Raw genomic sequence first — 13,004 nt, forward strand, 5'->3', positions numbered from 1 at the left:
AGCTAGAAAAAAAATGGGCACAGAATACAGATTTAACACTGGTGCAGCTTTTAAATAGCCATGCAAGTGCATGCTGGTTCTTTCACAAGATGTTTGTTTGACATATACTTTACAGTCACTTTACAGTAAACTGCAAATGCAGCACATAAAAGAAATGCAAACCCGCTATGAGGCTTCCTCTTTTCACACAGACTCTGGGTTCACCTCATGAGTATCAAACACAACATCAGAGTGCAGATGCAGACGAGGGAAGAGCAAAGGCTTGAACTTAGGCCTATTATAAGTAACATGTCAAAAGGAGGAAGAATGAACGTTTTGAAACAACATGCAAGGGTGTGTGTTTCAGAGAGAGAAGTGACACAGGAAGTCAATGAGGTTGTGGTAAACAGACTCTATACCCAGTTGTGTCGACTGAGTGCGATCACAGCGTGATGCTTAGTGCTATAATGAGAAGACACTTTTGAAACCCCCAGATAAAGCGCCACGTCTTGGTAAGCTCCTTTTATTGTATGTATTCCATGAGTTTTCCCCCTTACTTTATAATAATGCGTTGATTTGAAGAGATTTAATAGTAGAAAGATGTTATTTATTTGTATAAACATAGTATTTCAGTATGTTTGTTTGTCAGTTATCTCTGTGATCTGAAGTGAAAAACTCCCTCGTTTTCACATAGAGTTGAGGCCATCAGTCTAATCGACATCTCTTTGTTCGTTGCACATATGGCAGTGCTAACTTCCCCTTTCTGACCTTGTTGTTGCTGAAACTTTTTCTCGTAGCTCCAAATATTGCTCATGCAGATATGGCGAAACACTTAAACAATTGTTCTCATTTTTCTTTCAGAAATCAACCAGCAAAGAAGTAGATACCAAAGACATGGGGTAAGTCTTTTTTTAAGAAATTGCATGGTGGGCCTTTCTTTGAACTGCAGATGTATTCAGAGTATGTAGTAAAAAAAAATCAAATGTGTACTTTTAGTCAATTTTGATTTGCTGTTGCTTTTTTTGCATCCCTTAAAAAAAGCTCTCAGAATATCTGTTTTGTTTCTTAAATAGATTCTGGAAAATGCATTATATTTTGTGATATGCTTTCATGTCGCATAGGATAACAAACCTTTATTAGATTTTAAAGAAAATATGTAACAATGCAATCAATTAGTGAAAACTACTTGGTAAGTATTGGATAAAAAAAATCTGCTAATAGTTTTAGTCAAAAATGAGATGCTTTTTTATGACTGCATCAATTTAAATATACAAAAGTGGTTTCATACATGTAGAAAGCTTAATAATTGTGAGTAATACAAATTTATTATTGTAAATGACTACATATCTAGCTGACAGATGGGTAAAGCCTAGTGGTTTGATAAAGTATAGTGACAAATTATTAAAATGATCAGTAATTTGGGGCTGCACTGCGATCATCAAATAGAAACTTAAGGTCCAGGGTTCTTCAGCCTCCAACGCCTAGACTGCAGCTCTGCACAAGAAGTTTGGCCAGAGGAGAAATGACCGTGCCCAACTGTGTCTGGTTTCTCTCAAGGTTATTTCCTTTACTTTCTTGAACTGATGGCTTTGTTTGGGACTTGTGGAGCTGCACATCGATGGATTTGCTCATCAGTGTTTGGACTTTCAGCAGTGACAATTAAACCACACTGAACTGAACTACAACTCTAAAAAACTGGACTGACACAGTTTCAATCTACTATAACGTTTAACACAATCTACATTGTAAAAGCGCTATAGAAATAATTAATTAAATTGAAAAACTTAACTCTTCTGATAATTCTCAGTCTAAATATGACTGAGCAGATTTTATTACACTGAATGACATTTTTGTAAGTTTCTCCGGTAAATCACTGTAAAAATTTTGACTGTAACTTTCAAATGTTCAGGGGTAAAAAGATTTAAAAGACGCATTGTAATGTACTAAGGGGAAAATCAACATTTTACAATAGCTTTGAAGCCACATTTGAAAGCTTTCTTACGATCAAATTGCTAATTAAGTCTTTATTTCAGAAACAGTGGTGAGGAAGGAAAGCTGCATCGCAGGCTTTCACGAATAGGAAGCAGATCGCAGAGAGAGCCGCCACGACCCCCTCCTCAAACAGAAAAGCCCCCAGCAGCGGTTCCTCCAAGACCTGCTGAGGCCACTCCAAAACCTCCAGAACCAGCACCAAAACCAGTTGTAATCCCTCCAAAACCCACAGTGCCACAAAAACCTGTTGCCCCTCCAAAGCCTCAAATACAAGTGTTCAACAGCACAGAACATGGCGCCGACATACTCAAGGTGAGACAAAGACAATTAGTCATAATGAAATAGCCTCAAACTAAATCGGTTTGGTATGATGTTTAAAAACGCTCAAGTGAAAACTATGGTATATTGATAGAGCAGTGTATTTTACTTCATTCTTCTTTTGTTTAAGGGGTTGGATCATTTTCGTGGGGATGAGACCCTTTGTGATGTAACTCTGGTTCCTGGTGACAGCAGTGAAACTTTCCCCGTTCACAGGGTCATCATGGCTTCAGCCAGTGACTACTTCAAGGCCATGTTCACAGGTCAATCTCATTGAATTAAAACATTTAATTAAATATTCTTATAATGGTATCGGTCAGTACTGGATGAATGGATAGGTTGGATGGATCAATTGGAAAGTGGTGTTTTGTTGAATAAGTATAAATGGGTGGGTTGTATGAAGATTTGGATGGATGTATGTGTAGTTGTTGACAAGATGACAGCAAATAATATTTTACTAGATATTTTTCAAGACACTTCTATACAGCTTAAAGTGACATTTAAAGGCTTAACTAGGTTATTTAAGTTAACTAGGTAGGTTAGGGTAATTAGGCAAGTTATTGTATAACAGTAGATTGTTCTGTAGATTATCAAGAAAACAAATAGCTTAAAGGGGCTAATAATTTTGTCCCTAAAATGGCTTTTAAAAAATTAAAAACTGCTTTTATTCTAGCCGAAACAAAACAAATAAGACTTTTTCTAGAAGAAAAAATATTAGCGGATATACTGTGAAAATTTCCTTGCTCTGTTAAACATCACTTGAAAAATACTTAAAAAAGAAGAAAAAAATTTGAAGAGGGCTAATAACTCTGACTTCAACTGGATGTGAAAAGGATTGATTGCATGTTTGCGGTTTGTTGAAGGTGTTTTGGAGGATCTGGGTGGATGGAATGTGTAGATGAGGATGGGTGATGTTCGGGGTTGCAGGACTGTGCTCAAGAACAGGTGATGTAGAGATTCGAGTTTGATGACAGGGTAGGCTGGTGGGATGGTAGTGGTGGGTGATTCAGGGTAAGCTTTTGTGCTCTCAGTTTCATATGGGTCAGTTCTTGGGTTTGAATGATGAATGGGGTTAGAACGGGTGAATGATTGGATCAGGTGGATGAATGAAATAAGTTTAATTATATTTACTCTTACTCCCAAGGCCATTTATATCGAAATTGATATTTGGCCGCAACATGTTGGTGTTTCGTAACATCTCAGGTGGATCGTTAGCCCAGCGCTCAACCCCCAACCTGGAGGACCAGAACATACACAATTTAGCTTACCCAATTCACCTATTAAATAATTATTTGAATTTAACTGGAGGTATTTGTCTAAATGTTAATATTTGTAATATTTGTCTAATCCTGGGGTGTCAAACTACCTCCATGAAGTTGGCACCCCATAAGAACAAATAATCCCCAAAACTATGCCAGTTGTTTGGGCTATGTTTGTGCTGATTTGTGCCACAAAAACTAACGATTTGGGGTCTGAGATATTAAGCATTATTTTTTTGACCATGTGACGTCACTTTCCACCCCATGTTGCTCAAATAACTTCAAATCAGCACACATTGTTTGTGCTGGATTTGTGCTGGTTTGTGCCATTAAAACAAACACTGTATCTGTTTTCCTAGTTTAGATTTAAGCAAAATATCTCTCCACCCCATTTCCTCTAAATCGCACCAAACTGGTGTCATTCGTTTGTGCTCGATTTGTGTTGGTTTGTGCCGTTAAAATAAACACTATATATATTTTTGTTACAAGTTCTTGGAGAGCCCCCTTAAACCTAATTAAACACACTTGATCCATTAAGTTAGTCCTTTAGGCTTGCTTGAAGCCTAAAGGTAGATGTGTTGGAGCAGGGTTGGAACTAAACCCTGCAGAGCTGTGGCCCTCCAGAAACAGAGAAAGTTTTGACACTGCTGGTCTAAACATTTCTGTGTAGTTGTTGTGCATTCTAATTTATTATTTGTGTATCAAGGAAAACCAATTCCCCTATTCAAACTCATCAACCCACATTAATGTCATAATTCCTCATTTCTCTCTCACTTTGGTGTGGCAGGAGGCATGAGGGAGCAGGAGCTAAAGGAGATTAAGCTCCATGGTGTGAGCACTGTCGGCCTAAAGAACATCATCGTGTTCATCTACACATCTCAACTGAGCCTGAGTCTCGGCACCCTTCAGGACACGCTAGAGGCGGCGAGCTTCCTCCAGGTGCTTCCCGTTCTCAACTTCTGCAACCAGCTACTCAGCAGTGAGGTACACACTCTTAAGATGTGGCATTCGTTATTTCATTGCTTTAATTATACATGAGCTCTTTAATGACGGCATGTTTTTCTGCATGGCAGATCACTATAGAAAACTGTGTGGAAGTGGAGCGCATAGCCAAAGATCTTCTTCTGGAAGATGTCCAAAAACACATCCACACATTTGTGTGTGAGAACTTCTCCATGCTGATGCAGAGCGGCCGCCTCCTGCAGTTGTCCGAGGCGAGCATGACCTTCGCCCTCTCCAGCAACTCTCTGAGGGGTCTCTCTGAGATGGAGCTGTACCGCATCGCCCGAGCATGGCTGTCCCACAAGCCCAACGAGCGGCGTTCTGCTGCCTACTCCCTGATGCGGCACATCCGCTTCCCTCTGATGTCCCCTGCTGAGCTCCTCCAGATCTCTCAGGAGGACCAGACTGAAGAAGGAGCTGCAAGCAAGAGAAAGGAAGAAGGGGAGGCCTTCATGCGATCTGACACTGCTTGTGTCAACCTTCTCCTGGAGGCCAGTAACTATCAGATGCTTCCCTTCCTCCAGCCGGCACTGCAGACGGAACGGACAAAGATTCGATCTGATTGCACACACCTGGTGGTCCTGGGTGGAGTGATGAGGCAGCAACTGGTGGTCAGCAAAGAGCTCAAACTTTACGATAAAGATGACGGAGGCTCCTGGAGGGCCCTGCAGCCTATGGAGGTGCCCCGTTACCAGCACGGAGTGGCTCTTCTTGGAGGATTTCTTTACATTGTGGGAGGTCAGAGCACTTACGACACCAAAGGCAAGACAGCTGTGGACAGTGCGTACAGGTATGATCCTCGCTTTGACCGCTGGTTGCAGGTGGCCTCTCTGAATGAGAAGAGGACGTTCTTCCATCTCAGTGCTCTCAAGGGGAAGCTCTATGCAGTCGGAGGGAGAAATGCCACGGGGGAGATTGGTAAGGACATAACGATTACTCTGTACAAAATACACCCCCAAAGTAAAAATACTGATATCTTTACTCACTCAAACCCATATGTTTGTTCACCTTCGGAACACAAGTGGGAATGTTTTTAGGCAAATCTGAAAGATTTCTGTCAATCCATTAAAAGTCTGTTCACACAAAACTGACACCACTTTCACGAAGACCTTACTCAATGTTTGTACTACACAATTCTTCTTACTGTAAAACAATTTACTGGATTGTCCTGCTTTTATGGATTGCAGACAGTTTTCTTTTTAAATGAACTCTTTTTAAGGACATTTTTAACTAAGTGACACTAGGAAAAAATGTTGAATTTTGATCATGTGTTAACACTAAAAATCTTATTTCATTTATGTATTTATTTGTTTGTTGTTTTTAATTGTACATATTTATTTTTAAAATGTTCTTGCCATGAATATAGTCTTTGTTGCTGACATGGCATTAAATAAAAAAAACATTACATTGCATTACATGACACCACTTTTCAAAGAGATCAAAAAATATACCCATTTAAATAATCTGAAGAGACAGTGTCACTTTATATAATAACCAGATTTATTTTAGTCTTTGGTTTACTTAATAAGATAGTTCAGCCCAAAATTATTGACTCATGATCTACTTGTTCCAAACCTGTTTGAGTTTCTGTCTTGGGTTAAACACAAAACCAGTTAACTTGGAAAAGGTTGTAAATTGTTTGCCATACATTTTTTTCCTACTATAAAAGTCAAAGTCAGCTTTATTGTCAATTCAACCACATGCAAAGGACATACAGAGAATCGAAATTGAGTTACTCTCAGACCCTAGGTGTCTAACATGTAATATTAATACAAAAAATAGGATTTTAAAAAGAAATTACAATAAATGCAATATTTATGTGTGTGTGTGTGTGTGTGTGTGTGTGTGTGTGTGTGTGTGTGTGTGTGTGTGTGTGTGTGTGTGTGTGTACACATAATATTATAATACACAAATAAAATAAAAATGTAAGTAAAACAGCATATTGTAAACAACATAATTACATTTAAGGGCAACTTACTATGAATGTTTTCCTACTATTAATGTTAACTGTAAATGTTATCATTTAATTCGTTTAGACTTATTTTTAATCTCTCTAATATTTCAAAGTATCAACAGTTCCGGTCTCAATGAAGAGACTTAACTCTTAATAGTTTTTATTTAAAAAATGTCTTGATTTGTGTTCCAAAATTGAACAAATTCCCCATGCAATGGGACTGACATTACGGTGAGTTCACGTAGTCAGAAGTTTTATTTTTGTGTGAAGTTACTCTTTAAACTACTGTGAAAAACAAAAAACTCATTAAATGAAAGAAAATTTATGCGTAAGATCTGAAAGACTCTTTCAGTCTAAGAGATTATTTATGTTCTATATGTACTGTGCTGAAATAAAAAACTCTTTGTCAATCAGATTCGGTGGAGTGCTACAACTTGAACAAGAACGAGTGGACTTTAGTAGCCCCGATGAGTGAACCACACTATGGACATGCTGGCACAGTGCATGGAGGTCTGATGTATGTGTCTGGTGAGTAATCATTCTGTTTTAAGAAAAAAGTTAAATCAGTTTGATGTTTGTGTGTAGTTGTGGATTAATCTGCTAATATCTGCCCTACATAATAACGAAAAGATTTTGTAAACTAATCAATTGTGGCTCACAAATGTGATCCTAATCCACCACAGTCCTCTGCATGAGACTAATGAATCCACTGCACAAGCAGTCTTTTATTACTCACAAAATGGGAAATCACTTTGTGGTGGTCTCTTAGCAACTTCGCAGCCCTCACCTAATGGTGAAGTTTCTGGAACAAGAATCGAAACTAAAATGAAGCAGATATCCAGGAAACAGAGCTGAACTGGGTCATTCTTCTGAGGTGAGGGCAGTCTATAAAGGTCAAAGCTGGCCGCTTTTGAATCTTTGCGAATGTTCCTGCTTGATGTATCATGACGTATTTAAACTTTATCGAATAAAGTAAACTTCAAGAGAAAAAAAAGGAACATGAGGTAATGGAAAGATAAAAATAAATGGCACTTTGGAAACTTTTAAGTCATTTTTACTAGAACAAATATAAAAAGAGGATGCAAACTTGTCAATGAAGATGGTGTTTTAATGCTTTAGTTAGAAAAAACAGGTCATGCAGAAAAAAAACATCAAGCTAAACATTGCATTGCAAAATCAAGTGAAAATATTAAATATTAAAATGAACTGATGGATATTTTTATAACATTTTCAGACCTCTTTCAGGCCTGTGTTCCAAGTTTGAAACTTGCTAAACTATAAAGATATCAAAATGGTAGCAATCCATTTAAACATTTAAAGGAAAAATCCAACACAACCTACTGTGTTCAGTGTATTTAGTGGCTTCTGCATTTCATATTGTTTTCCATTGTCTCTTTTTGCATTAAAAGATCAGCAAAGCCTCAGGCATCTGCACACAGATACTCAAAAATTCACCCTGAATTTAAAGTTATGTTATTAGTTATACACCCGTTATGTCGTTAAATTTCCTTGAGACCTTTGTTTTGAGACAAACAAACCTCTGATTACTTAAGCACATCTTAATTCCAGTTGTAAACAAATTGCCAGTTGCATAAACATAGCCATCATGTTAAGACTTGGTTTTATGAACTGCTTTGATCTACAAGTTGTTACAGTCATGGAGAAATCAATCAGTATTAATCAGCTACACTGCAAAAAATCTAACATAAAAAAGTTGAAATTACTTGTTTGTTTTTTGTTTGTTTAACAAAAATCTGTAAAAATGTTTGTACAACTAAATTTTACACGTTTACTTAACCTAAATCAAAGTTTTCTTCATTAAGTTAAAAAGATTAGTTTTGTGAGGAAAACTTTGCAAGTTTTGAGAAGAGAAGCCCAGAGAAGCTTCAGCTAACTTTTACTTTATATTGAGTTAATCTCAGACCTCCTCACTTAAAAAAATAAAGGTTTCAGTGTTTCTAACTCTAACAACAAAAATAATAGTAACACCAATAATATTATTCTCATTATTATTAACAACAACAACAACAACAACAAAATGCTACTGCAATAATGCTAATGTAATTTGAAATTATTATTCAATTGTAATTTATCTGTTTTTGGGGTGGGTACAGCTGCAGAGGTACTTTTTTTTTTAAAGATTTATTTTTAGCCTTTTTGCCTTTAATAGATAGCACAGTGTTGAGACAGGAAGCAAAGTGGGAGAGAGAGAGAGGGGTTAGGGTTGGGAAATGTCCTCGAGCTGGGATTCACATTAGGGACTCCCTGAGCTACTTCACCATTTGACAGTGTTCTAGCCACTAGGCTATTGCGCCGACAGAAATAATTTTTTATCTACCTAATTCACATTTACCTCTACAAAAAGAAACACTTTGCACGTGTGGACTGTTAATTTGTATTTAACTGTTATTATATATATATATATATATATATATATATATATATATATATATATATATATATATATATATATATATATATATATATATATATATATATATACATATATATATATATATACAGTTGAAGTCAGAATTATTAGCCCCCATTTATTTTTTCCCCAATTTCTGTTTAAGAAGGAGTGAAAATATTTCCAACACATGTCTAAACATAATTGATTTAATAACTAATTTCAAATCTTAATAATATAAAAATAATATTATACTAGATATTTTTCAAGACACTTCTATACATATATTATTCTAGCCAAAATAAAATAAATAAGACTTTCTCCAGGAGAAAAAAATATTATCAGACACACTGTGAAAATTACCTTGCTCTGTTAAACATAATTTGGGAAATATTTAAAAAAGAAAAATAAATTAAAAGGGGGGCCAACAATTCTTACTTCAACTGTGTATATATGGAAGTTTTTTCCTAAAAACTTAAAATGAAAATTCAAATCCTAAAACTATCAAATAATAAACAAATAATTGAACTATGTTTGTTTTTTCTAATAATGTATTATTTCTTATTACCAATTTCCAAAAGAGTTTTTGTTCGCTCAACTTCAGACATTGTAGGTCTGTGCAACTGATATTTTCAAACATCGAGTAAACAAGAAAAAACGAATGGAAATAAGAATGATGGGTTTTATTGTTTGTTTGTTTGTTTGTTTACTCAAGTTCAGAAATTCCAGTTTTGCAGAGAAAAAATGTTCAGTTGGCACAAATTAAAAAGTTTTGTTACAGAGTAGTTCACCTTTCGAGAAAACTAATAATCTTACGTTAACTTAATTAAATGTTTTTATTTTTTTATACTGACAAATAATTTTAGGTCTGTGCAGCTGATGTTTTCAAAAGTTGAGTAAACAAGAAAAAGCGAAAGAATTCTTTTTGAAGAGTCGTCTAAGCCAGTGGTTCTCAAACTGTGGTACGTGTACCACTAGTGGTACGCAGGCTTCCTTCTAGTGTTACGCGGAGGAATGAAATATGTCATGTACATGCTACACACATTTCAAAATTGATCAAAAATGATGTATATAATATGTCATATATGACATATAGCCTATATTTCTGATGTAATCTGCCACATTTTTTAACTGTGCAGAGTTGTAGCTGCTTTACTAGGCCTACTGCGCTACTGTATTTCAATACTGCTCATTTTGGTGGTACTTGGAGAGACAATTTTTTTCTGAGGTGGTACTTGATGAAAAACGTTTGAGAACCACTGGTCTAAGCCATTTATGCTCACCAGCCACCCTTTGATACTCTCTTTAAAACTAGATTTGACTAGAGATAACTAGAACCTAGATTTGTCATCGTGCAGTTTGTTTTGAAAGTCACTAAATCTAATGACAAATCACTAAAATGCCAACACTGACCAAAAGCAACAATAACAATGCCTAGCAACAGGGTTCTCCCTTTAATAATCTATTTTCAATATCAGCTGATAAACGATAAACACTGGCAACCAATCAGGATACATTTAGCATTTAAAAAGTAAGTTATTTAAAGTGGCAGATTAATGCACTTAATATAAGGATTATCGGCTTTGTGATTCAGTTAATATGAAAGTCGTGAATGCTTGGTGTGAACTGACCTAAGCAAACGTCCTTTGCTGAAGCCTCCAAACCACATCCTCTCTGCTGACTTGTGTTTGTTTCTGCAAAAATACACAACCAAAAAAAAAAACTAAATGAATATTCATCTGTTCATCCTAACTGAGTTGAATCACCCTTTGTACCGTCAGGTGGGATCACAAGAGACGCTTTCCAGAAGGAGCTGCTGTGTTATAACCCTGACAGAGACGTGTGGAGCAGGCGAGCAGACATGATGGAGCTTCGTGGTCTCCACTGCATGTGCACCGTGGGCGAGCGCCTCTACGTTATGGGTGGAAACCACTTCCGGGGTACGAATGACTATGATGATGTGCTCAGCTGTGAGTTTTACAGCCCTGACGCTGACCAGTGGACAATGGTGGCGCCGATGCCCCGGGGTCAGAGCGATGTGGGAGTGGCCGTCTTCGAGGAGCGCATCTATGTGGTGGGCGGTTACTCCTGGAACAGCAGGTGCATGGTGGACATCGTGCAGTGTTATGACCCGGAGAAAGATGAGTGGGAGAAGGCCTTTAGTCTGCTGGAGCCTCTCGGAGGAATTCGGGCCTGCACAATGACTGTTCATTGTCCACAGGGTTCTGCAGATGAGACTGACATACAGGAGTGTCCTCTTTCAACATCCAAATGATTCTGATTTGCCCTGTATGCATAGAATACTGAAGCAGCTTTCACATTTCTAGCGATGTGTGTTGTCAAAAAACTGATTTGATGGATTAATTATTGTGCATGCCACTTTACTAAAGTCTGACCTGGAGCCAGGGAAAACCAAATGCTTGTTTTTTTAAATGTCAGCGAGTGTGCTGATATATTTGTAAATAATGCTTTTTAATGCCTTTTGCTTTTTATACACTTTGCAAAAATAAACTTTTTAAAATGAATTTGTGTTTGGTACCTTTTTAAATAGACTCACCGGCCACTTTATTAGATACACCTTACTAGTAATGGGTTGGACTCCCTTTTGCCTTCTGCCTTAATCCTTTATGGCAAAGATTCAGCAAGGTACAACCACACCATTACACCAACACTACCAGCCAGAACTGTTGATACAAGGCAGGATGGGTCCATGCTTTCAATTCTGACCCCACCATCCAAATGTTGCAGCAGAAATCGAGACTCATCAGACCAGGCAATGTTTTTTCAGTCTTCTGTTCTATTTTGGTGAGCCTGTGTGAATTGGAGCCTCAGTTTCCTGTTCTTAGCTGACAGGAGTGGCAGCCAGTGTGGTGTTCTGCTACTTTAAACCATCCACCTCAAGGTTGAACCTGTTGCGCATTTAGAGATGCTCTTCTGCATACCTAAGTAGTAATGAGTGATTATTTGAGTTACTGTTGTCTTTCTATCAGCTCAAACCAGTCTGGTCATTCTCCTCTGACCTCTGGCATCAACAAGGCATTTGCACCCACAAAACTGCCGCTCACTGGATATTTTCTCTTTTTCACACCATTCTCTGTAAACCCTAGAGATGGTTGTGTGTGAAAATCCCAGTAGATCAGCAGTTTCTGAAATACTCCGAACACTCTGTCTGGCACCAACAACCATGCCATGTTCAGAGTCACTTAAATCCCCTTTCTTCCCCATTCTGATGCTCGGTTTGAACTGCAGATCGTCTTGACCATGTCTACATGCCTAAATTCACTGAGTTGCTGCCATGTGATTGGCTAATTAGAAATTTGCGTCAACGAGCAGTTGGACAGGTGTACCTAATAAAGTGACCGGTGAGTTTATATTTACCTGAAAATGTAGTAATGACAGGACATTTTGCTATGGCATCACAAGAATAAATAAATTACATTTACGTGTAATCTCTCAGCAGATGCTTATATTCAAAGCAACTTACAAATGAGGACAATATTCAAAGCAGTAAAAAATCAACATCACATAAATAATATTAACAATCCCTGTTAGTGTAATGCAGTACACAATTTGCACTGATAAATCAGCTTCCCTCAAACATTCGTTGAAATCAAAATCGTTACTCAGTGACTGTGCCGAAAAATTTACCCCAGCCAAATAATGCACTGAATTCGCTGCCTGGTTGCCTACAATCCAGCCTGATCTCACAAGACAACATAACTGTTTTACATTTTGTCAGTTTAGTGGCTAATTTGTACGAATTCGTATGAGTTCAGTCTTTTTTGAAAGGAGGCGTGACACTCAACCCCACCCCTAAACCCAACTGTCATTGGGGTATAAGCAAATTGTACTAAATTGTACGAATGGGTCATACGAATCATCCACTAAATCACAAAGTGCTGTGAGATCGTGTTGCTATAACCACACCTAATCCTAACCTTACATCTAATCCCATACCTTAATTGGCTGAGAAGAGGCAAGGGGGTGTTTTCATCAGAGCCTTCATTCATTCATGTGTAATGTCAAGTATTAACCGACTAGCAAATATGCTCTGAAATGTATTGTTCCTATAGTATGAGCTATTAGATAT

The 13,004-nt window shown here is 37.4% G+C and overlaps 1 protein-coding gene across 4 annotated transcripts; it reads left to right on the forward strand.

The window, feature by feature from the left end:
* Window positions 1–383: 383 nt before the first annotated feature.
* si:rp71-68n21.9 lies at window positions 384–11,439 on the forward strand. Of its 4 annotated transcripts, none has more exons than XM_087267693.1 (8): window positions 384–507; window positions 841–878; window positions 2,013–2,283; window positions 2,420–2,552; window positions 4,336–4,532; window positions 4,622–5,468; window positions 6,919–7,032; window positions 10,696–11,439. In XM_087267693.1, the coding sequence occupies exons 2-8, from the start codon at window positions 874–876 to the stop codon at window positions 11,187–11,189; spliced, it is 2,061 nt and encodes a 686-aa protein (XP_087123819.1). In that variant the 5' UTR covers window positions 384–507; window positions 841–873; the 3' UTR covers window positions 11,190–11,439. The 4 variants fall into 4 exon arrangements, with proteins under 4 accessions (XP_087123819.1, XP_087123821.1, XP_087123818.1 ...); XM_087267695.1 differs by having other exon boundaries at window positions 2,019–2,283; XM_087267692.1 differs by having other exon boundaries at window positions 384–491.
* Window positions 11,440–13,004: the final 1,565 nt, after the last annotated feature.

The sequence above is a fragment of the Danio rerio genome, chromosome 9, assembly GCF_052040795.2.
Source record: "Danio rerio strain M-AB ecotype USA chromosome 9, GRCz13ab, whole genome shotgun sequence".
Classification (NCBI taxonomy): domain Eukaryota; kingdom Metazoa; phylum Chordata; class Actinopteri; order Cypriniformes; family Danionidae; genus Danio; species Danio rerio.

Coding starts and splice junctions, on each gene's coding strand:
- si:rp71-68n21.9 (XM_087267693.1), top strand. Junction 2,284..2,419: donor ATGGCGCCGACATACTCAAG/GTGAGACAAAGA, acceptor CTTTTGTTTAAG/GGGTTGGATCATTTTCGTGG. Junction 7,033..10,695: donor AGGTCTGATGTATGTGTCTG/GTGAGTAATCAT, acceptor TTGTACCGTCAG/GTGGGATCACAAGAGACGCT.